The sequence below is a fragment of the Puntigrus tetrazona genome, chromosome 25, assembly GCF_018831695.1.
Source record: "Puntigrus tetrazona isolate hp1 chromosome 25, ASM1883169v1, whole genome shotgun sequence".
In the NCBI taxonomy this organism is placed as follows: Eukaryota; Metazoa; Chordata; class Actinopteri; order Cypriniformes; family Cyprinidae; genus Puntigrus; species Puntigrus tetrazona.
Genome location: NC_056723.1, coordinates 8,467,863 through 8,493,662, shown reverse-complemented (window position 1 = coordinate 8,493,662; position 25,800 = coordinate 8,467,863). Strand labels below are relative to the sequence as shown.

General features: G+C 37.5%; 1 protein-coding gene and 3 non-coding genes across 7 annotated transcripts; 1 reads left to right on the top strand and 3 right to left on the bottom strand.

The window, feature by feature from the left end:
* Window positions 1–18,018: 18,018 nt before the first annotated feature.
* Window positions 18,019–18,090, bottom strand: trnad-guc. The gene has a single exon. It is a non-coding gene; the product is annotated as a tRNA-Asp (tRNA).
* Window positions 18,091–18,352: 262 nt separating this feature from the next.
* On the bottom strand, window positions 18,353–25,547 carry vac14 (vac14 homolog (S. cerevisiae)). Of its 4 annotated transcripts, none has more exons than XM_043228710.1 (20): window positions 25,237–25,547; window positions 24,956–25,115; window positions 24,429–24,579; window positions 24,119–24,286; window positions 23,384–23,446; window positions 23,197–23,304; window positions 22,915–23,024; window positions 22,687–22,808; window positions 22,473–22,610; window positions 22,175–22,318; window positions 21,259–21,322; window positions 20,821–20,965; window positions 20,670–20,735; window positions 20,440–20,587; window positions 20,219–20,351; window positions 19,909–20,083; window positions 19,681–19,799; window positions 19,398–19,477; window positions 19,175–19,325; window positions 18,353–19,092 (listed from the first exon to the last, which is right to left on the bottom strand). In XM_043228710.1, the coding sequence occupies exons 2-20, from the start codon at window positions 25,057–25,059 to the stop codon at window positions 18,936–18,938; spliced, it is 2,346 nt and encodes a 781-aa protein (XP_043084645.1). In that variant the 5' UTR covers window positions 25,060–25,115; window positions 25,237–25,547; the 3' UTR covers window positions 18,353–18,935. The 4 variants fall into 4 exon arrangements, with proteins under 4 accessions (XP_043084645.1, XP_043084646.1, XP_043084644.1 ...); XM_043228711.1 differs by having other exon boundaries at window positions 24,956–25,085; XM_043228709.1 differs by having other exon boundaries at window positions 24,956–25,547.
* Window positions 21,732–21,802, bottom strand: trnag-gcc. Its single transcript has one exon. It is a non-coding gene; the product is annotated as a tRNA-Gly (tRNA).
* Window positions 22,028–22,098, top strand: trnag-gcc. Its single transcript has one exon. It is a non-coding gene; the product is annotated as a tRNA-Gly (tRNA).
* Window positions 25,548–25,800: the final 253 nt, after the last annotated feature.

The following is a 25,800-nucleotide window of genomic DNA, read 5'->3' as shown; positions in this document are numbered from 1 at the left end:
AAGTTAGTTGTTTACACAGAAATCAGCATAAAAATGTTGCAGTTTTATGTTTCAAACACAGATGGCAATAGAGAACCCAGAAATCTGTATACTGTCCTTTTTAAGTTTTTTTTACTTGTTGCGATGTACATCCAGATATAATGGTTTATCAAAAAAGATTGATTAAGTTCATTGGTTGTTGATTGGATTTTGAGATGTTGGCAGTGCAGTTCATTATGGAGGGGCAGAGTTTAAATGGACTAAATAATTAGAGATGTCTAGTATTTTGATTAAGAATTAGCTTTTTAATAATATCTTCCATTTCAGTTGACATGTTTTTTTTGGCATAGCCGTATAAACTTGATTTAGACTATTTTATTTTCTTCAAATTAACATGAATATTCAGATTCATTCACAAACCCTCATTGTTTTTGAGTCAGAGATACATCATTTATATAATTTGATAGTTGTATTTTTCAAAACCTCTGAAAAATACCTTAAGGTACTTTTTGTTGGTATGTAGCTGACTACTTTCTCCAAAGAGTAGCTTAAGTATAGTACTGTACAAAATTCACACAAAAATGAAAATTTTGTCATCCAGTAATGGTTGATGGTAGTAATTGATTGATCTTTATAGAAGCCAATTGTATACAGCTGTTTGGTTTCCAACATTCTTCAAAATATCTTCTTTTGTGCTCAACAGAAGAAACAAAATGATACAGGTATACAACAACCTGAGGGTGAGTAAATGATGACAGAATATTAATTTCTGTGCAAACTCTAAATATTGACTACCTTGGCAGGTTATACTTAAAGAATCTCATTCCAACACTGCATTGCATTAAATGTCATTTTAGATTTTAGGATTGCAAATGTAAGCTTCCCATTGCAAAATCAATTGAGAATGCAAATGTTTGGTCATATTGTCCTGCGGAGAGATATTTAGTGAATTAAGCTGTGGTCAGATCAATTCAAATGCGGCTGAGCTAATTTACCAGTGAAAGATTGCCCATACTCCGATAACAGCGGGAATGCATGCTCAATTTCAGCGAGAACAAGACATGTCTCTGATAACAATGTTTCCCTACTGTATGCAAATCAGAAATTATGCACAATACAGTGAGACTGTCAACAGTTTAATTTATGAACCTCATTACTTCCATTACAGATGCAAACTTGCTTGCATAATATGTGAGGCAGTCTCTCTTGTCTAAGTCCACATTCTCTGATATGAAAATATGTGTGCTTAGTTTGTATTCATGTTCCTGGCAGTTTTAAGATAAGGGAATGTTAGAAGTTCCTGCCTGAGAAAATCTTATTTCCTCAGAATCCATTAAAAGGAGAGTACGACTTTCACCCTGCTTCAGACGGTCTGATTACACTGTCATCTAGAGCTACAGAATGCTTTGTGATCCACCATGCTACGTAATTTCCCATAGTAATGAAAAAAAACCTGGAAATAGTCATAAAATGTAATAATTGTGATTTCCAGGCCTGGATAGCTACTAACAATTCAAAATTTCCATTAAAAATACATGTGTACAATCACAACTGTGTGTCTTTCAATAAAAGATCTTCTGAATATTATAGACTTTTATTTCTTTTATGTACCTTTTGGGTGGTTAATAAAAATTCAGGCAAAAATTTTCAAGTTCGTTTGGTTCAAAACCTATATGAGAGCAGACATTCAGCAGACACATTCTTTATAGGTTGAGGAACTCAATAAAACTCCCACTTCATGGTAATTTACTGCATAAAACTGTACAGGAGAGCTAATGTGTTTAATCAAGAGAGGGCCAAATGTTAAAACTAAAATAAAAATTGTAAAACGCATTCAACAGAAAATGATGTTCTTAAAACACTGGCACAATTACTGAGAATGAGTCATTGAATCATAACATAATCTTATAAACACAAATTGGATATTTCAAGGCTCTTTTCATCTTAAACCATGCATCACTAATCATCAGCGAAAGGACATTTCTGCCTTCATCTTTCAAATGCGTTTCTTCTCACTCAGATATTATAATGCAGAAAGCAACAAATTGCTAAATGTCGCCCATCCCCGCCCACCCTACCAAAAATCTTCCATTTCAAGCCTAAAAGCCATTGGTGTTATATCCTGAATTATGTTGCATAATGGTTAAATTGCGTATACTCTTTGTAGACACGAAACTGATGTAAGTTCATCCAGTGATTAAGTAATGATGACCAAGCAATTTCATTTGCTCTATTTATGCATAAACAGCTTTCTGTGAAAGCATGTGCAACAACGCAGCAAATGAGACTAAGTAGAAACACTCAAAAAGCACTTTAAAAACCATGCTGCTACTAAAAAATTCAGAAGCCATTTACAATCATACCCTGTGCTAGTGGAAGACTTTATTGGGTCATTTAAGTGCCCCACCTCGTAATATGTTGCAAAACCTTAAGTCATAATATTATGGTGTCTCAAACACAGACTCTGACATCTGTTGCAGCTTTTATTGGTGAATTTATAGGAAATTCGGTTTCATGCATGAATAATTCTTTTGAGTCTGGTCTTTTCAATGAACCAGTTAATTCAGTTTACAATGGCTTTGTTTCCTGGACATCAGAAGTGGATTTTATGAGCTACTGTAATCACCAATGGTCTCTATGCTGTTTGGAAACCAAACTCTGAATAATACATTTCTGTATCCAAGTTATTTGGTTCTTGTGTTCAGCTCACTGAATCAATGACCTAGTTGGAGTACTGGATAGGATGATTATTAGTCAACAAGAACTTTTCACACAAATTTGTTCAATGGCTTTAGAAGACTTGGTATGTAGCACAGAAATCTTATGAAATATTTACATTTTGTGGTGAATTTACATCCACTTGAAGCTGCTTGTAACTTCATTCGCCATTCATTGTAACTGCATGTAAAATAGTCATAAGCACATTATTATATTTAATGTTTTTCATTTGTATTCCATGTTCTGGAATGACACAAAGGTACAACAAATTACCTTGAGTGAAATATCCTTTGGGTTCTCTTGGAGAAGAGTCCCATCATAGTTTGCAATGCTTTGCATTCACACTTTATTTGCTGTGAGCTCTGGCATTTTTATAATAAATTCCAATAGTAAACATCCTCTGGACAAATTCATCCATAATTGAGAAATAACATTCAGGCCAACCACAGAGTTATAGGGCAACAGAAGAAATTTCTGCATTAGGGGTCTGAAGCGTGACAGACCTTGGCTTCTTGCTTCTGTGCTGTGAAAAACTAATTCTTTTATGGTTGGGATTATTATATGCCTGGTGTGAATGTAGACTAGTCGGGTAAGACACATTTAAATCATGGTGGCTTACTCAGTCCCATTGGGTAAAACCTTAACACCTCGGAGGAGAATGATGTCCAGTCTCTCATCCTCTCTCTGTCTTTGTTACTGTTCAACAGAACACCTTTAAGAACTGAAAACTCCCGTTATGGTGTAAGGTACCCTTTCACCCTTTCACTTAACCCCTATACTGCCATATACAGCAGTTTTATAACTCCACAGTCTCAGATTTTTTTACAACTACAACAGAGAGTATGAATATAAACATTTGCTCTGACAGTGATTCAGTAGATTATGATTCTTTAATAAATTAAGTGGCGGATCATAAAATCTGCAATTTTGTCTTGATTGGGTTTGTAATTATAAAGATGCTAATGAGCTACTGCGCCAACGATCACATCCATGGTGGAGATACTTCAACTGAACGGTTAAAGTCTCTCAATGCAACAGTGCACCTCCACTAAGTGAAGTACACATTTTATTTGCAATACTATACAAATCCGTATTAACGCGGCTATATTACACCTGTACAAATGAAAATACTATAAATACTATAAAAATCATTGTCTTAATCAGGTTGTTTTTGCATTATTCTTGCATACCAGTAAAATATCTCCTATAATAGTATCCATAACACAAGATAAATTCATTTGAGAAGCAAGGTATTGTTATATATAATATATAATGGAAATAAATGTAATGTAAAAGTAATATGTAATACGCATTGTTAGACTGTGATGCATTTAAAACCCCATAAATCATATACTTTCATCAACCTGTCTTTTTTTTTCTGCCGTGACTGACATATTTTTACTTGTGTCATATCTCTTCTGACGAAGTGATATATGAGATGCAGCAGGAATGAAATAATCCCAAATCAGTGGGACAAAGATGCCATAAACAGTTTTTGTTGTTATTTTTATCATTTTTTTTATGACGCGACCGATTCCTGAGGCATAAAATGGGCATTAGAATCTCATCACAGTCAGAACAGAAGCTACAGAGATTAAGATTTGGTGTTTTGTATCTTATTACCTGATTTCACAGCCGCTTGTGGCCTCAAAGACGCGAAGCACGGGGCAGCAAGTCCTCAGGATGGATTAACTCAGTTCTGCCTCTCATTACCTCCATCCCAGACAGCAAGGCACTGCTTCAGAAAGGCGCTTCGAGCTCTATGAAGCCATAATTATCATCTCTACAAAGAGATTATGTGCTGCATGCAGAGATGGGAGCCAATGGGCTGTAAACTCAAATCATTAGGCAGGCAGAAAGAACCTGAGGAGTAATTCAGAGACCCAGGGAGAGGGTGAGATGTCTCCAGAGCCCACACTACACTAACACGCTGAACTATACAGACTTACATGCTAAGCGTTTCCCTCCCTCTGAGAGGTGCACACAATACATTATGCAGAGAAGAAAGAAAACAGAAAGATATAGTGTTTTTGCACATGTTGCCCCCACCCACCATATGCCACCTCGTAGGAACTTGATTAATTTTTCTTACAGCCACTTTTGTTGTATTGCAGATTGATTGACCACATATGGAGAGCTTCATCTAAATCCACTCTACTTCCTCTCCATAGCAAAAGCCATTAACCCACTCCAATCACTATGGCGACCTGCGACAAGTCACCCGCGGGTACTGGAAAGTGCTTCAGCAAGGTAAAAAAAATTGCTGGTCATCTCTGGATGCATAACTAACTCTATTATTACTAGCGTCCTAAAAGCTTTTCAATTTGAAGTCCTTCAAACCAGAAGAAAATTAGCATTCTCAAGCCATCTTTGAATGGATTTTTAGAATGACAGATTTCTAGCACCGTAATGTGAATGCACAGTTTTGACAGACAGGGCATATTTAGCATTTGCCACTTTTTGAGGATTGACATTGTGTAATTTAAGTTATAGAGTAAAACTGGAAAGTTTCTTCTTTACAGGTTGTACATATAGTCCATATGTAGCCTTGTTAGCTTTCTAGCAACTGTAGTCACAGAATTGTAAGCTTGTTAACAACGTTTCACTATTTTTAGTGAGAAGTTTTATATAAGGATTTTTTTAATTATATTGTAGAACAAAGGAAAGTTTCTTAATATAAAATCAGACAGATCATTGTAGCCCTTTTGTAGCATTGCTAGTTTGTTAGCAACTTTTACCAATGTTTTTAGAGTAAATATTTACTTTTGAGGTAGGAATTGTTTGTAATTTAAGATATAGATTTTTTTTTTTACCTTTTTTGATGACAAATCAAACAGGCTAGCTTGATTGCAACTCAATATTTTAGAGTGTAAATTCATATGAGCTACAGCTAAAAATAAACATTCTTATTTTACCCATAAATCCGGAATAGCTAGTTTTAAAACACATTTGAGCTTCAAGCTCTATGAAACCATATACACATTTGAATACACAAGACTGTACAAGAATGCACAAAGAATACACGTTTGTATTCTTAGCCTTCCAGGCAGGCCTAGAAACTGACCAGCTCTTTTTGAACATTGATCACACTGTGATATTGAAGATAACTGTAAAGGTCCAACATTTTTAAGCGTTCTGGACACATATCTGTTTGATGTGGAAGCTCTGGAAGTCGTAAAACTGAGAGCATCATACACTTATTTGAAAAGCAAATGTCAGAGGAATGTCATGTTTTATGACAATACTGGACAGATGGAAGAAGGTCGCCACAAAAAGGTCAAGAGACAGAGATGTGGGATGAAAGGAAGCTTTGAAGTCTTGTGCTTTCGTTCCTAAATGAAGCATAAGAAAGGCAAATTGGCCAAAAGGCAGCTGAGAAAACGAATAAGGCATCCCTTAAAATATTTCATACGAAAATGTCATATAAAATGTTATATATATATAGATGCATGCATGCATGCAATCATTACTTATTACTTACCCATACTATGTTTTTTTGCATTGCACTGGGTCATTAGAATTAAGTTACCTTGGCTTTACCTTTACCTCACAGACTCTCTATCAGCAAATCACCCTGTGTGTGTGTGTGTGTGTGTGTGTGTGTGTGTGTGTGTGTGTGTGTGTGTGCATGTGCTGGTTTGTGGTGCAGCTTGCTGACAGTGTTTGAAGTTCATCCTCTGACATGATGGATAATTGCTATAGAACGAGTGTTTATAGAAAGAGGTGATCCACGCCCCGAGAGGGAGAATGAGAGAAAGAGAAAGGGAAGGCACGGTGATAAATTAGGTTTATGTGAATGCATAAATATGTTTAGCAAGCTCTCCCAATCCATTAATGACAGGCAATAAATTCAGGTAATGACACCATGTCAAGACTTCAGCACAGGTCACCTTGGCTTTGAAACTTTGGAGCCCTTTAAAGCCCAAAATCTAGCATTAAGGAGGAATTTGTGAGCTGTTTGTTTACTTTATTAACCATTCAGTGATTATTTCATGCCTGCATAGTAATACCACAGAGTACCACTCTTAAAGATAAAGATTCACAAATGGGTGGTTTACAGCAGAAGAGCTATTTTTGTTCCCTGAAAAACCTTTAAGTGTAAAAAATATTTTTCAAATATATTTAAAAAAAGAATCTACTATAAAACATCTGTCATCTAATGGAAAGCTCCAGAGGATGATTAAGTTTCTTCAGGTTTTGTGTGGGTAAGCACCATTCAGATTTTTAATATCCACTCACTTCTCATCAATGTAACCACAGCTTCATCAATATTTACAGCGATAAATATGAAAAACGTCTCTACAGTTTCACGCTGCAAGCTTTACATGTGAATCACTGACTTGTTTTGCCCATTTCTGTCCAGGATTTGAACTGCACAGGACGGTCGTCTTGCTCAGTGTCTCTTGCAGTAATGCAAATCTTCATATTGATCTGAAGAATTGTGACAAATTGTCTGAAAAATTATTCTGCACACGAATGCACCATAAAGCCATTCTGATGGATCTGGGGGCTTTGCTCACTGCCCCCATCATCCGTAGGGCAATGCTTGCCCAACGTAATGGTCTCAAATACATCATTGCTCCATATTTATTCCAGCTCTGTTATGCTGTGCCACACATCACCAAGACAGCATGAATCACTGCAGTTCTGTCGACCCTCAAAGAAGAGATGGATGGATTCATACGAGCAGGTAAAAACTCACACTTCAACAGAGGCATAACAAGACACTAGGCCTGAAAAGGAGGCAATCTTTTATTCATTGAATTGTATTTTGCATAACATCAGGTTCAGCATGAAAAAGTGATATTCCACTGTTGTCATTTTTTCTGAATATCAAAGAAATTTTACGTCATGATCCAGTTTACAAAGACCAAAGCTAACAAATCCCTGTCAAGAGTGTTTCCTTGAAATGAAAATTGTCAGATAACTTTTTTTTTATATCCTGCCGCGTATACAGTGCATCTAAAAAGCATGTTCCATTTCAAATAAGTGATTGAATATAAATGAACGAGTGGATTTGTGCTTTCACTATTTTTAAGGTTAGCTGTACAAAAATATTTAACTTAATATTTAATATGTATAGTATAACATTTAAAAAAGTGACCTTTTTATATTTACATTTTTCCATATTTATACATTTTAATAATCTGTAAAACTCAGCCTTTCATTATTTGACAGCCCTTTTGTTTCTACTTGAGATGGGACATTGCAATTTTTTAACACTTGAGACATATTATTTCTTTTACAGAATGTTTAAAATGATACAAAAATTGCTATTTTAAAGATCAAACTGTAAAAGTCAACTGTATTACGGAACAATCCAGTTCATTTTGGTCTGAATTGAAAGTCCACAGCCTGATTACCTATAGAGATGCAGTTCAGCTGACACATATTCATTATTCATGAGCTTTGTGCATTTCGTATTCCTATTATTTTGTTTTGTGATGCTTTATATTCACCCACTCACACACGAAATATGAAACAAGATATTGATTCAGACACATTTCATGGGACAGTATGCAAATGAAACAAGCATCAGTCAAAAGACACCAACATGTATTTTGCCAGTTAGGAAGGAAACAGAGGAGCTTGTGAGATGTCTTATATGTAGACCAGTGAATAAAAAAAATAAAAGGTAATGCACATTTTTGGTTTTTTATGCATTTATGTATTTAAAGGTGCCTTACAGTAACCAATTCTATATACCTTAAGGTACCCCCAGCGGCAAGTTGATGTGACCATCTAACAATGCTCATAATAACAATAATAAATAATAAGAACAACATTATTCTGATAGTCGTATGATATAAAAGCATGTTAATTATATCATATGACTGAGTCGAAAAACTAGAAATTGCTATTCAAAAAAAATAAGTCTTTTTAAAAAGTAAATATTCATAATGAATCTGTGCATGAGTGATCTAATTGGCTTGCAGAGAGAATAAGCAGCTTTAATTAGGAAGAAATGACCAGAGGCGAACTACAGCCAAAAATAAATAATAATATAATAATATTAAAATAAGACTCGTATGCACATGCGTTTGTAAATTTGGTAGATTTGCAGCTCATGAATTTGCCTGGCAGGAGGAATATGGCTGTATGCCTTACAGCATAAGTCTAATAAGACGCTATTATAGAGAGTAAACATGGACTTGGATTTAAAGGTGAATATATTTCTGTGCTTCATACACATTTTTACAAGAGCGTAAACACTGTGAACAGTTTTTTCTCTTTCCCTTTAATGAGAGCTCGCTTCCAGAACATTCAGTTTATATACCATATAAAATCTTCATATATACATACAAGATTCAAATTATACTTGCAGAGCTCTGACTCATCTTTTTGTGTGGTATGTGTCAATACAGCGTATGTGCCTAACTGTCACACTCTCCCATAACCACCTGGTTGACAGGATATGCTTTAAATAAACTGAAATCATTTTCAGCTTTTCTCAAAAAAATGTGATATTGTGGCTTATATCAAATATCTAGTGTTAATTAAACATCCTGGCTCATGTTAGCTGAGACATTAAAAATCAATAATGTTTAGGGAACGACTTTAGGGTTGTAATTTATGCTGTTATCACGCAGCTCCTCTGTTCCACCCTTGTTGCTGTGCTAAAAAGCAATGAACTGAAGACTCGGCGCACTAAATCATTTTTGACAAGTCAATTTCCTTTAATTCACCTCTTTAATGAAGATAAACAACTTTTGTGTTGTTTGGAATTTGTAGCTTAAGTAAACAGGGCTGAAAGCGATCTGCATAACAGCAGCGAACAAAAAAAAAAAAAAGGGGTTTTTCGGTTCTAAGCTTGTCAGCGCCACTAATGCGTAGGAGTGAATGGATGAGGGAAACCGAGACACAGAAATACTCTTTTTGAGGTCTGGAAGAAGTTTATCTTAAATCCAATCTCTCGTAGACGAAGCCTTTTCAGAGATCAGGGCTTTCTGACTAAGTTGCAAAAGTTCAGAGCCCATCTTTCTGATTTGTGCTGCGATTGCAGACAGCGCTTTTATTTGAATGAGTTCTGTCCGCAAATATGCACTCAGCTGACCTTGGATATGATTTCTCAAGCAGACGACTTCAAGGCATTTGCTCAGTCTATAGAATTTTTATTTGAATAGAGAATGTTTTGAGGAATAGAACTATGAAACAGGCTTTGAAAATCATAACGTATATGAGGATTTGAGGATATTCGGTTTTAGGGTGTCCAGTCAATATCGAGTCGTAAATGTATGAATCCACCAAATTTAATAACTAACTATATCAAGAATCTTTGTATTAAATAACTAACACATAGAAACTGTTAGGAGTCCAGACACTCAAGCTCAGAGGATAATATTAATTTTGCTCTTTAATCATTTTGAGTAGAAAAATTTACATCTAAAATCACAAACTCTCTGAGAGTAAACGTCTCTTTTCAATAAATACTTAGAAAGTGTGTGAAGTATGAATGTAATTTGGGGGCGTACTACACTTGTAACAAAAAAAAAGGTTTGCATCCAGTGGTCACTTTATTATATCCCATAAGGCAATAGGAGAGAATTTGTGAAGCAGTGGAGCAACGCAATTAAGAATGTACATCACATGACAATATAATGAGTATACAGATAATATTTATGCGACACACATTCGTATTATATAGAACTTACCTTTGTAATCGCTATTAAACAATTACTCATTCAAAAGAACTGCCTGCTCTGACAGTATGCAGTTTCTTTACCTTTTAGTAGCAAATGGTTTTATTAAAAATTGCATAATGCAGAACCAAATGAACGATTATCACATACAGTATGTTTGTATTTCAGCTATTTAAGTCCATATAAGTCCATATTGACATTATTTCTTTTAACTGTGCTCTGTTGTGATTTCTGTTCACATCAACAGGACTAAACCTGTGAGAGAACATTGCTGAGTAAGTCACTGAAGATCAAGTGGCAGAAAAGCTGAGACTATAGAAAGCGAGCAGTTCTCTTGCACCTGGTTGATCCAGAGCCAGAGTTTTGTCCTAGGAACTTTTCTTTGAGACTTTTCAGAAAGCTACAGTCATCCTCTTAACCTGGAGAGGTGGCAAGACGTGTCTGTTTACAGAGAACAAATGCTGTCTTTTTCCTCGCTGCAGGTGCAAGTATCATACCTCAAAAAAACGGCTCAGATGTGCCACGAATTCAAAAGGAGAATGAAGGAAACTTTTGTCTCTGTGTTTCTTGGCCAAAATAGCGATATAAAGCAGATAAATTGATGTCATGGCATTATTTGACCATATTTGATTGTCGTGTTTTTTCATTTCCTCTTTGCTGAATTGTTTTTAGCAAACACATTTCTGTGATAAAAAAATTATCTTGACCTTCTTCTTCAGTTTGAGTTGATGTCGTGATTAGGTTCCTAAACCAATCAAGCCCTGAAATATATTCAGCTTCTTTCCTGACAAATGTCCCTTCCTTTCAATGCTGAAGTGAAGCTTATGAATGCACCTGAAACAAAAGGTTTTTTTCACCCCATAATCTGTTTTCAAGGGCATTCGCTCTATTTCATTACCTAGTGCATCACCACTGGGGAATCATGTCAGCATTCCTATTTACATCTCTCTGTAGAGAACACCACAATGTGGAGATTGAATGTGGTTGCAGGGGTGAATTGTGGAAATGAAACTCCTAGAAATCCATCGACTTGCCTCAGCATGGGACTTTGAGTTCTGTAATCAGTCTAGGATCCACTATTGTGGTTATGTGATCCAACTGCGGATATCCTCAATCCTTGTGGAAAGCATGGCAGGCTACGTTTTGTTTACACTTATTACAGCCTATAATTATCTACCATTTTCCTGAATGCAAAAGTAAGCCTATAGATGAGGCTTCCAGTCCGTTATAGGGAAATAACGAGGAAAATAACAATGTGAGGTAAATGGTAAAACTGTTTGTAAAAAAACCAGTGTGCTCTTGAATACGATAATACATTGAAATAGACAGGACACACCAATTTATTTTAATATCAATTAGCAAAACTAACTGTTATGTACAGCTGGACACGGAGGAGACCAGAAGCTATACCCATAACATTTATATATGGTGGCGCTCATTTTTGGTAATTTGGTCTTTGTTTCATTTAATTGTAATGATTTACGCTCACATTTAACAAAAGCCCACCAATTCATGATCACAAAAAATTTGAATATGGTGACATGTTAATGAGCTAATCAAATAAAAACTCTTGCAGAGGTTTCCTGAGTCTTTAAAAGGGTCTTTCAGTTTGGTTCACTAGGCTGCACAATCATGGGGAGACTGTTGATGTGACAGTTGTCCAGAGGACAATCATTGACACCCTTCACAAGGAGCGCAGGCCACAAACATTCATTGCCTAAGAAGCTGGCTGTTCACAGAGTGCTGTATCCAAACCTGTATCCACCCGTTTACCAAGAAATTTTGGAGCACTTCATGCTTGCTTCTCCTGACCTGCTTTTTGAAGATGCTGATTTCAGTTTCCAGCAGGATTTGGCACCTGTTTAAAAAAACAACAAGATAAAAACTGTGAACTGTCTAACCAAAATGTTTAGTCACCCAAGTAGCTGAAGTTTGTCTACACACTGGAAAAATATAATCAGACCAAGTAAAGGCAAAGTGTCTCTAAAACAGACCAAATAGACTCTTCTGATTTTATGACACTTTTGGAAAATAAAAGATATTTTTGGTAGGCCTTTTTATAGTCTCAATATATATTTACAGTGTGAGGACAACTTTGTGCACCTGAAGATTTTATTGCTTATCTTTATTTGCCCACACTTTTGTGGGTGGTATTTTAGTCCTAAACAACCCTCAGTTTGCATAATTGCGGACATACACACTAAATCTATTAGGTCTGCTGCAAAATACTGCTTCACCCCCCAAAAAAGCTTGCAAGTTTAAGAGGAGCTCCTAGAGATGTAACAAAATGAAGTATTGACTGCTTGTCAGAAGAAAGAACACAATCATTTGTCTCCACTGAGAGGCAGGAACCAATCTTGAGAATGCAGTCCAAATGATGGTGTGTTTGTCTGAAATAACGGAGTTTCTGCTGCAAAGAGATGAATACTGAAAACTATGAGGAGAAAATCTGTCTCCAAACCATCTCTGGCACAAGATAATTCTATTGGATAGGAAGCAACAAAACCATCCACAGTTTACCATGAATGTATTTCCCCACATCTCTATAAATAATTGTTTATTGATCATCGAAGGAACTATATGATTTATGAAACTGCTAGCCTAGACAAAAACCCTCAATCATTGAGTCAGTATGATTAGTATTTCAGAGCAGGGTGAAAATGCAGTGCCAAGCCCGGCAAGAAATGTAATCATTTTCTGTCATTTACTCAGCACATGATTTAAGAGACTGCTGCATGAGGATCCTTGACTGCTTTATGCAGGGGAAGTCAAAACTTTAATAAAGATGGCACAAATAAACATTTAAAGGGGTAGCTCACTTGAAAACCAGAATATTGCCATTATTTGTTTACCTTCCTTGCGTCTGTGAAATATAAAAGAATAAGTGCAAGATGAGTCTTGCACTGCTTCCAAACAGGTTTGAAACAACATGAGGGTGAGAAAACAATAACGGTATTTTAGTTTTTGGGTGAGCTTTTCAGCACAAGTCGCCATTCATTTTATCTCTTATTTATAAGGCAGAAACTTCATACCACTTGTATTGAGGTGACTCAAAGGTGGTTATTTCAATTTACCAGGTTTCTCAGCTGTGAAAGGAAGCAAGAGATAAAGCAGCAGTCAGTAAGCAGTGAGTTATGTTTTCTTTTCTTTCTTCTCTTTCTCTCTTTAGCTACACGGGAGGAACATTATCATTTTAGAGCATTTTATTGGACAAACAATTGCGTAGTGCAGGATGAGTCATCAGTATGTTGGATCCAGCTTCCCAGAAAAGAAAGACGTTTCTAAATGTGCATATCTCTAAAAATGTGATGTTCAGGAGTACACTTTGTAAAAGTTCAGATTTATTTATTGTGTGCTCTCAAACTATGCATGAAAATTTCAAAAGACGTGATACAAGCAGAATTAATTAGAATGATGCACGACGCAATATTTTTTAGATGGTATAATTCATCTGGAAATAAACAAATATTGCATAACTCTAACAGCAGAAAACAACAAACTGTTTGCCTGAGGGCAGTGGAAAGTGGGAACTGGCTACAGGGTCATTTGTCATCTCAGTGCAAAGCAAAAGCCCCCAGGACCTTCAAAGGCACACTCATATATAAGGACTTACTCACAGTGAGAGGATCCTGGAAAGCAATATACACCGATTCTCATTCAGACAAAGCAAAAGATTGCCGCCTATTAATCATCTCAGGCCTGGACAGAGAACAACGGCCTTCCTTTGAGCATGTCTCCTATCGTCAGCCTCTTTATGGGATTTGGAGGAAATGGGTCATGACTTCCTGCGCTCATTTTATAGCTGAACGATCTCACCTCCAAAGGTGAGGTTTAACAAGAACTTATGAGCCTGTGTGTGGGGAACATAAAGTTTGAAAGGAAAGTTTGCCAAAAGAGATTGGTATAATGCGATTCAGGGCTGGATTTAGTAGGGTGCTGGGGTGGGTGACGCCCCTCAGATTGTCTCAGAGTGTAACGTTCAAATTATTATTGCTAGCTGAAGTGACACTGGAATACATTAAGCTCTATAGGAGCGACTTTGCGGTGGCTTCTGTAGCTGTCCGTGAATGCTCACATTTTCCAAGTATTTCTGTAGCTCTGTCAGTAGATCTGCTGATCCTGTATTGAGACTTGCTATTGTAAAACATCCACATATGTTGCTGTATGTAGGGAACACCGCTGCATAACGCAACACATGTGAAATTCCCTCCATATATAACATACATGAAATCACCCTGTAGCAGATCTACACAGGCGGAGCTGGGGAAGGTGGAGGGTTTCTGAAGCACGCTGCAACAGCGACAGCAAGTTGTAGCCATGTATTTGAATGCTGAGCGACAAGCTTATTTCATATCGACAAGATATGAAAATGTCAGAAACTATTAGACTGAACCAGCCATACCAATCATTTGTGAACTAATCATTCATTGAAATTTCTTTTCAATACTATCTTTGCAAGCCATTTAAAATGATTCATATTTATACAAACAGTAAATGAATAATCTCAAGCGGTTTCTCAGTAAATATTTTAGAATACAGATAAAAGCAACATCGGATGACGTGGATATTCGCCAACAAACAAATGAAACAAATGGTTTGTTTTTGAGAGTTAGATTCAGCTACAGCTGTGTAATATAAAAAAAGCTTACTTTTGTGTCTGTTCGGTACGTTCTGCTGCAAAGTATACATTATGAAAGAATATCGAATCAAGTTGTGACCTTATCCCTGTCTCGGTCATAAAAGTTTGAATGAGTTTCTTTGTTCTCTTGAGCACACAAGATGATATTTTGAAGAATAAAAACTTTTTTGAGTATCTATCCCTTAAATACATTTTAGAGCTACTTAATAACTATACCATTTTTAATCAGGCATATTTCAAATTATATATGTATATGTATATATGTATATATATATATATATATATATATATATATATATATATAGCCAGGTTACAAGGCTAGTTTTTAATGACTATCAATGAAGAAAGATAATTTATTCCTAGAACAATGTAGTTAAATCATCGTACCAGTAGGGTAAGCAGATAAACCTTGACATCTTGAACACAGCTGGCTAGATCCAGATTTCTTTTTTTTTTTTTGATTTAGCTTGACTAGTGAAATATTTTTACCAGAAGATCTGATTAAATGCAGTCTGAGACTGTTGCTAAAACCCAACAAGATGCATCTGACAGCCTGAGGAGTGTGAAATGATGAATGTGTGAAGTTTCCAGCTCAGCTAGAACAGCAAGCCTTGGGGCAATCTGAACCGAGCAAAGGCACAGACAAAGCACAGTTGCATACTGCATATCAAAGATCATCTCCTGCAATCTATTATTAATCCGGTTCCACTGATAACCCACCAGTGAATATCAGTGTTTTCTCATTCATCCGTTTGTCTTATGTCCACCGTTTCATCAAAGCGCAACCGCTGCCAAAATGAACCAAAGTTTGGCTGAAAATCAGTCAAGTGAGAAGCTTTCGGAAAGCTAAGCCTGATCAAGTGCTCTCTCCAAGTGTTTTGTATCTTCCATTTCCTTTTTGAAGTTTGTAAGGGAGTGCATATTACCCATACAATGTCCCAAGAGAGAACCAGGGTGCGAGCTAAACCCCTAGCGAGCCAATTAAACCTCACAGAGCAAATAGAAAACATAACATCACATGCGTAACAACCTCCGCAAGGAGTGCATGACTTCAGTAAACTAATAAATGTTTTATCAAACCATTTAGACTGTCCGGCTCTATAGAGGCATTCTCTCTGGTGCACTACTGAACTTTTCATTGTTTTTCTGTTTACTATTCTGGCTGTGTAGACACTGCAAATATTGCTGTGAACATCTGAGCCACATATCTTGAAGATGATCAGTGAACGTGATACGTGGTTTCTTATCTTATATATTAAAGTCATAATGGTGGAAGGGAACTTTTTAACCCCCCACCCCACCTTAGCAATCAGTATTCCTAAAAAACTGTTCACCCAAAAATGTGTACTTGTTTATAATGTACATATTTCAGCGGTTTGGACTCTTATTCCAACAGCAACCGTTCACTTAAGAGGATCCATTGGGGAGCAATTGATGTGTGAAACTTATCTCGGAAGGCCTGTTTGTGAGTATATTTTAATTTCGGGGTGGACTATTACTTTAAAGAGAATATAGTAATATGTAAGTCTATAGTATGCAGAAATGCAATTTAATGACTCTTGCAAGCCAGAGGAAATGTTATGGCCTACTTGCTCTGAAAGTGTTAATTGTTGGTACATAAATTAAGTGTCTGTTTCATGAAACAAGTTTACCAACAAGCCAGGTTTGTTCTGACTTGTTATCAGTTGATTTGGTTTTTTTTATGAAACAGGCCCCAGGCAGTTAAACCTTTGTTGTGACCAGTTGTTTTAGTTTGATTGAATTGTGCAGGAAATTAGATGACCATATTTTAATGTTTTATGATAATTCTGGGGGGCTTGCATATATTTTGGCAGCACATCCTGACAGTTACCTAGTTAAATGTCCAAGGCAAATGCAAGAAATTGCACAAAAGTAGCGCAAAGAATGACAATATAATTCAGAAACTCTCAGTGTAATCACGTTGCTCATTTCTCCCACACTGAAGGTTCATTTTGAGAATGAATCACCACAAGAAATACCAGAAAACGCAAGGAATTACAGCTTTTCTCCAGAATGCACAGGCTTATGTGACATATTAGGAAAAAAATACAAAACAATTTACTTGATAATAGAGCATATAATCATACATGCTGTGTAAACAGACATGGTGCTTTATTTTAGGCCAAACGGTTGTTCTGTGTGTGGATGAATCTGCACAAGGAGGCATTGAGAGAAGTGTTATGTTTAATGTGAAGTTTTGATGTTTTGAGTGGAATGGAGAACGTTCAAAAGAATCCGTGATCAAAGGCCTAGAGAAAGAGAGAAGTTTCAAAAGCGTATGGGCTGATCTTCATGTCTACTTCAGACAAACAGGGCAGTTTCAGCGTTCTTGTGACACTAGTGCAGGCATATATATTAATTTTAAGCTGAAAAGACGTCAACAGACTAAACGGTTAACAACCCTTAGCCATCGTATTAGCCTTCTTTACAAAATTGCAATCTCAAATGAATAAGTCGATATAATAAAACAAAATGACCTTGAAACCTTTTTATACTTCAGTATGTGAGGGAAAACTGCAATGTTTTATGGGGCATATTCTCTGTAAAGTTCAAATATAGTCTAATGAAACTCAATAAGTGTAGCCATTGCAAACATAACAGCTCTGAATGTTTACCGTTTTTCAAGTATCTTCGTATGTGGTTCAAACCTCGGTCTGGGATCTGTAAACGAATCATTTAAAACGCTTATCTCCCCTGAACGTATCCCTTTCGTTCTCTATGGAGTCACTACAGATGCGATGCGTTATATTTTTGGCTAATTTCACGGCGCTGTTCCGAGCATGTTTCCTTTCGTCCTGTTTCTGTTTAAAGTACCGCATAAATCATAAACCTTGCTTATCATCCACCCTATCCGCCATAAGAGCTGTTTTGGTTGAATAAAGTGACTAACGTAAGATTTTTTTAAATTTGAATGACAAAATACTTCTCATTTCATACATTTTACAGCCATCGGAAGAAATGAGTGTAGACCTGCGGCGTTCATCATGGACGCAAAGACGTTCCGAGGAACAAAAAGAAACTCTCCCCGTCGGGGAATCGAACCCCGGTCTCCCGCGTGACAGGCGGGGATACTTACCACTATACTAACGAGGAGTACGCGAACATGATGTTGGGTATTTTAAGAATGTCACAGTCCTCATGAAAACTGGGTTATTAATAGCACAAAGTGACCAATTAAACAGAAGCGTATGGTGATTTTCGGTGAGAAATTTAGCGTTTCCTTTCAGCAACAGCAAAGACGGTTCCTTGCTTAAAGTAATATAACACCGCCACCTGCTGGATTGTTAAGAAAAAAAGATTCTGTGGTTCTCGTGCAACAAAGCAGCTTCCGATTTAAGAAAGCCAACAAAACCTACATGATCGTGGTCCACTTTATTGTAACTTTGTCATCACGTTACAGAGAAATGGCTTGCATATACATAAGGCCAAGAACGAAGATGTTAACATGGGAAAAAAGGAAAGCTAAGGAAACGGTGAATATTGTTGCATGTGGTTTGTGTGAGAAATAAAATCGCAATGCAAAAAAAGACAAATGTCCATTAAAGACTTACTTACAGTACATTTGTCATGAGAAGACATTGTGTTTTGGATAAAAAAATGCCTAATAAACATCCAGGGCTACATGCAAGGTGTTCTGTTCAAATGGTTGCATTAAACCCTTGTTGGGGTTAGGAATGATATAACCATTGGCCCTTAATTTGTAACAGATGACCTAGTCCAATTATGTCCAATGTGTACATACTACATCAACTTCAGCACCTGAATATAAAGCACTTCACGTAGCATAAAAAATAAAGCACATTGAAGTCCGTCATGCCTATAGTAGCTTGATTACATTAAAAACTGAATAAGGTGACACATAGATGCCCACTACAGGTCCTGCTGAGGTTCCAGTCTTTACGCTGCCTTTTTCCGAAATCTCATCCCATCTTTGACCTTTACAACTTTCTGTCTGGGTGCTCAGAGCGTCCCGCCCTTTGATGTCTCACTTCCAGGTGTTTGCTCTGAACTCTGTCGAAGTGCTGGAGCAGTTCATTGTAGTCGATGTGTGGCTGGGCTAATCGTTTGTCTTTGACGGGTGCCTTTGGGTCTTCCCTGAAAAAAATAGAGCAGTTGAGAACAGGCCAGCTATCCAGTCTTGAAGATACCTGACTGTTTAGAGAGCATTAGAACTTACACGGTCCTCATGAGTTCAGGGTTTGGCACACAGCTGAGCCGATGCGAGAGCAGCTGGAAAGCCTGGCTCTGAGGAAGCAACATCAGCAGGCCGTACAGAGCCTTGATGAGATACGGGTTATGCTCTACATCCAGCAGCTGCAGTCGAAGATCTGCAAAAAACATGAGTGTTAGAGCTGAAAATGATACTCAGCAGTTTAATGTGGTGGATGAATGTGACTCACAGGTGAAGATGGGGCTCTCGATTAGCTGCACAAGTTTATCCACTTCCATGAGGAAGTCCACAGTTACCTCCAGATCTCCACTGATCAGTTCAAATCAAGGTATTTTTGTCATTCAATTCAATTATATCCACAGTAGTTGGCTTTTACTCAAAAGTCTTTGTAAATATTTTACAAGCTTGTGTGTGTGTGTGTGTGTGTGTGTGTGTATAGGAACTAAAGACTAGTGTAAAGAACACTGAGTCAGTCTGAATGATACATTAGAAACTCTTCACATCAAGGATACAATTTCTGGATGAGGTCGTAGGCGTGCCGATAGTTCTGTGTCAGGAAGCAGAGAGACACAGTGGCCACTGGATTGTGACACCAAGAGCGATAGAGGCAGCAGAAAAGAGCACAGCTTTCCTGATGGGACACATAAAACAACGATAAAGAGCAAAGATGCAAAACCTCAAGTAGAAGCAATCGTCCTGGAGTCTGTTCTAAAGATCCCAGTCCTCAAAGCAGATGTTACCTGTGTGCGCAAGTCCTTGAGCTGGTTCCGCAGCTGGAAGAGTTCAGCTGAGGTAAGCAGAATAGTGTTAAGTGTCTGCACCATGGTGGAGGCGAACTTCAGATCCTCCTCCTTGAGTAAGATGTCTGCCATAGAGTGAAATATATTCTCCGCATGCAAGAGGAGACACAGCTGCCTGTTGAGAAGGAGATGAAACCTGCTGACAAAATCTGCTGAGTCTGTTTGTATATTTAGCTTCACAGTTGTTCCTATTTGGCCTGTTACGGTTTTGAGGAACCAGTCTTCATTAAAGGAGCTAGGATGGTTTTACCTGATAATGAAAGCCCCTCTCATGTCTAGAAGCTTCCTCTCTAAACTGAAGCGTTTGAGCAAATTAATCATGAACTTGTAGAAGTACGAATTCATGCTGGGAGTCGATGGGGATAAATCCGTCGCCTTTGAACCTGTCAAATACAACAAGCTTGTTTGATTTCATGTGCACATCATTCTCTTTTCTGGTATATAAACAGAAGAGCAGGAACTGTTACCCACCAACCACCACCGGCTGCCCGTCTCTGACCCCACCTGGAATATGAAGCTCTGTTTTGCTATCAGAGTTGTCGCACCCCCCAGATGAGTCCGTCTGGCCAGCAGGTGATGACGCAATTTCTGCTAAAACCTCCAAGTCTTTTAAAATCACCTATTAGTGAGAGATTAGATGTTTAAAATTGCCGTGTCTGTTAGATCAGCACTGAGATGATTGGGAAAATAGGACGACTCACTTCATCAGATTCATCTGATAGTGTCTTCAGTAACATGGGGAACAAACTATCTGTGTGCTTGAACATCTGTCAGATAAAGCGGAACGAAACACGCTTAGCACTGTACTTTTTAGCATTGAAGCTGCGTATTGAAAATACAGTTTATAGAAACCTTGCGAGGGGTCTTGATGTACAAATGGTACAACCACTTCAACACGGCGATGCGTGTCATCATTCCTGTGGATGAATCGTGTAAATGTCTGTCCAGCACTTGCACTATGCCATCAAGATCCAGAGTTACAGAAGACCTGTCAGAACTACACAGAACAGAGTAAATCAGATAACTTATTAACTGCATATTTTTTTTTATTATAACGATGATAAAGAATATGCATCAATGTTTTTTTGTTAATGTGCTGTAAAGAAACAAAATGCTAGTGACAATGCAGTTTCGTCATGTTCATTCATAGCTGTTAAAGAAACAATGTCTTAAAGATGTCTTCCTTAGCACTCCTGACAATTTGCTTTTGACATCTGGTATCGTCAATGTGTCTGACCATAAATCGATAGACGAAAGGTAAAGTGTTGTGTCAGTGACGTCAAAACGTACCTTGCTGGAGTGAAGAAGGAGATGTTGCTGAAACCGACTGACTCTTGAGACTCATTAAGGGAATCTAAAACCAAAAACAGATATACAATCAAAGCAGGCAAAGGTTGTCAAGTTCCTTTTCAGGGCACTCGCTTTTAGAAAACAACGTAGAAACAATTGCTGGCACTATCAAAGACTACTTCACCAACAATACAAAAGTCATGAAAATTTATACGTATGTATTTAAAAAAAATGTTTTTAACAGTACTCAAAAATCTCGATCAAACATCAGACAAGGTTAAAAAGAAAAACAGCTAACTAACTTAATAAAACATAATGATAAAAACATCATTTTTGAACATATAAAAAGAGTTATCTGTTTTTGTAAAGAAACTCTTAAATATTTGAATTACACAAACAAACATTATAAATACGTATTTGCATTTTAATATATTTTTGAACGTTAGTGTGGGAAAAAAAATCAAAAGTATGGATGCATTGGCCGGGAATCGAACCCGGGCCTCCCGCGTGGCAGGCGAGAATTCTACCACTGAACCACCAATGCGTTCCTGATTTCGGTACACCGCCCCCTGGCTTCCAATTTGAGGATCCTTTCAAATAGAATTACAATATTCGCCCTCTAGATGGCACACCCTGATCTCTCTTCCACGGTCTTTGAGCTTTCCTCGGTCATTACCACATTAGCTCACTAGGTGGCACAGTTCAGACCTGCCAGTGGTTTTTCTTTCTCCTATTGATAGACAGGGGGCGACACATCCTTATCAGAAATGCATTGGTGGTTCAGTGGTAGAATTCTCGCCTGCCACGCGGGAGGCCCGGGTTCGATTCCCGGCCAATGCAATCACTTTTTATACTTTTCTTTCACACATTTAAACAAAACAACAAAATTAAAAAAATTATTCCAAAAAAAACCTGCCATTGAGATCACCCTCTTTCTTAGATGGAGTCCCATCACCCGGGGGGGAAGATTTGGTCTGTGACTCTTCATCATCTTCGTCATCTTCAGGAGTCACAAGCTTCATCAGGCTATGATTACACGCACTAGCAGCCTCTTTAGTACCTGGAGACGGTTTATTGAGGAACACTGACAACTAGTACGAACAGAACAGTATCACTTCCTTAGAAACATTTAGCTAAATGGCACTGAACACAAAACATACATTTTATATTACATCAGCATTTTGCGTTAGATGTGCATCCACAGTTTAGGATACTCTTTTTGCGGTCATCATAGGAAAGGCAAGGCAGCACTGCTGTCAGTATGCCAGAGGAATACGGCAGCACCACTCTTCCAGCAAGCTGAATAAATTCTCTCATCCATGTCATCGAAGTTAACTGGATGAGATCATTAGCTGCAGAAAGACAAAACGAAAGTATTACACTGCTTGCCTATAAAAAGAATCATACAGTATTTTAAATCTGACTCACTTGACTTTGATTCATCAGACACTTGACAGTGGATGACTAATATGTTGGCCATTTCTGCAAATTTGACACTGGATGGGTTCTTCTTAATTTCTTTCAGGAATTCCCCCAAAACCACCTCACACCTATAAACAGCGGTTAATGCTCTTTAAAAATGAGAAAAAAAGGAAACAGAGAAAAGAGGAAGAGGGAGAGACCATCTCAGGTAAAGGGGAAGAAAATTAGACATACATCCGCCTGATCTCTTTGCTGCTGTCTCCAAGAATTTGAAAGAGCCCGTCTAGAATTTCTGGCAGATAATCTAGGAGGTTGATATCAGGAACCGACTCCAACACGTGGATCTGGAGTCAAATCACCACAAGAAATCGCAAAATGATAACGACAGCTATTATCAGTACAGTTATTGTTAATGAAAAACAAAAAACTACTAATAAAAATTGTATCAAATTAAAGCTAAAATAGAAATATATAAAGCAAATATAAAACAAAACTTGGTGAAAGCGCTCGACTCACCCATGAGATAATGAATTGGCGGGCATACTGGTTGTTTGAGTAGATCCTCTCACGCAACAGTGGCACAAAAGCCACCAGGTCAAATTTGTTGCTCTCTGTTACAATGTCCTTGAAATAAAAAGGATACAAGAAGTTGATACCTCTCAACTTTAGCTGTAGAATTCACGTTTCTCTTTTTTAAACTCACCTTAAGAAGCCGATCCAGGAGCTCAGATCCACTCTTTACGTTTGGATCAGGATCTGCAGCGAGCTGAAAAGAACAGATTACATGTAGGATGAGTCTTAGGCACAGGAGAATATTACAATAGAAAAGATAGGAATTACTGTGTAATAAAAATTCCAATGAAATTAACGGATAAAAGGTCTGTATTATCAGCTCTTACACATAAAAAAAAAACCTCTCCTTCAATTTTTATTTTGGAAAAGATAACTTTAGAAACTAATATCTTACCAATGTTATTTGTATTATATATTATTTTATTATTTATTAATATTTCAAAATAGCTTTATCTAAAATTTTCTGTAATTTTGTTTTGAACTTTTGCCATTTTTATGAGTTTAATTTTCAAAGACTTCACTTTTTAATTCCTATTTAGCATTCATTTATTTTTAATTTACCTAAAATTATTTCAGTTAGTTGACAATTTAATTTTTTTCACCCAATTATGTTTTTCAATTACTGTAAACTAAACTACTTTTGATACTTGTCAGTGTTAACTTTATGACCACTGAGATGCTAAAATAGTTTTAGTAATTGTCGTGCTATTTGTTTTAACTGTCTATGCAGTTTTTTTTTTTCCTTATGAATCATTTTACTATATTTAAATGCCATTAATTACTTAACAAATATCCATGGAATAGCATGTGTGCTTAATTTCTACCGTTCATGCATGCATCCAGACACGAAGGGGCATCAGCTTACCTTGCTAAGCCCATCAAACAGCACATTGAAGTGGGGCAGCACTGCTCCCCTGGCAACCTTCACTATATTGTAAAGGGCCTCACAGGCGTAGTAGCGCAGACGGCTGTCAGAATCGTTGAAACACGTCAGAACCGGATCAATGAGTTCTTTCAGGTACAATCCAGAATCCTGAATAGCACAAAAGATAAGATAAACGTAAGCAAAGCCTCCATATTTGCTTTGGAATTTCAAGCACACTGAACGTCTCGCAGCCGATATCCCATTGAACTCTGCGTATCGATGAAGTATTTAGCACATTTAGTTAACGTACTTTCCCGAGGGCAATGGAGCACGCCGCCAGCCCAATGAGGCCTCCTTTTCGGCTGTGAGGGTGCTGGGAGAGAGCGAACTCCGTGGCCAGGATCTGGATGACATGCCTGATCTGTGCGGAGTTGTTCTGGGCCACGAATTCCCGTACAAGCCTGACAGAAGAATTGGAAAGAAGCGGATGAATGCAATATACCTTCAAGGAAAACATAGTTTTAAAATGAATTATTAAAATGCTATCCGGACTTCAGTGCTGTTTGGACTGTGGGGTATTGATCATAAACGTGACTAATGAGATCATGTGGCATGTCAGATGACCAGCACTTCATTTGAGCAAAGTAACAACAACCAATTACTTATTACAGACAGACACTAACTATGCATGTTAAACTATAATTTATCAGCCGCAGCATGCGTCGGTGGAGCAAAATGGGACTAGACAAACCTAACAGCTGGCAAATTAATACTACATATTCTAATGTGAAAACATCTCCTCTCATTTATGAACATGAACAACGGACTGTGACTCACTTTTCGATCTCAAGAGCTGCTACCTTCCTCTTCTCGTACAGTTTGTCGTTGAGAGCTCTCACAATGTTCGGCGTCAGTGGCGAAAAATCCTTTTCTGTGTTCATTTTCGCAAAGTATTCCCGCCAAACCCCTTAAACCACGCACAAACCACAACTATGAACTGTTAAAACCGACCCAAGCCCAGCGAACAAAGAGAAAGTCTCATTAGATGACAGTTCAGTTAGCGTGCGACTGAATGAATGTATTGATGTTTCCTCCAAGAGACTTTACTGGTCACGCACCTGTACCGTTTACGGACAAGACGACACCTTAAAATGCGTTTCCGCGGCGGACTCTCATCACAAGCATCCCTATAAAACAACAGGACTGGCTGTCTGCGACACTGAGGATGAGAGCAGTCACTGCCAAAGCAGAATAAGAGCCCTAGCACCTCTACGAACTTAAATCACACAGAGACGATGATCCCAAAACCGCGGTTGTTTCTGTACAGATCGTAAACCAGATGATTATTTCTTTGCGGTTGATAACAGAGGTAGATCGCAATGTGTTTCGGTATCAACGACTCTGCATAGCCGCCATACGTCCCGGCTCACATGACTTCCTACTAAATCAATCGAGCGCCGATCAACGGATTTGTTTTGATTACGTCATACGAGTCACATGTTCTTTAAAAACATTAAAAGAAAACATTAGTATGCTGGTAAATGAGAATATGAATGATTTTAATTGCTTTTGTAATAGTTAAAGTGTTTGTATGTGTGCATATCTGAAAATATATAGCCTGTGTAGGCCTAACGTAACGTTAGCAATGTAGGTTACAACAGGGTACAAGCCAGCTGATTTGG

Bases quoted from the DNA above. Each gene is read 5' to 3' on its own strand.
- vac14 (XM_043228709.1), bottom strand. From the start codon at position 25,059: ATGAACACAGAAAAGGATTTTTCGCCACTGACGCCGAACATTGTGAGA. The intron at 23,305-23,383 runs GTGAGTTTAAAA...TTTTATTTCAAG, and splicing joins TCCTGGATCGGCTTCTTAAG to GACATTGTAACAGAGAGCAA. The intron at 22,319-22,472 runs GTATCCTAAACT...AACCGTCTCCAG, and splicing joins CTATGATGACCGCAAAAAGA to GTACTAAAGAGGCTGCTAGT.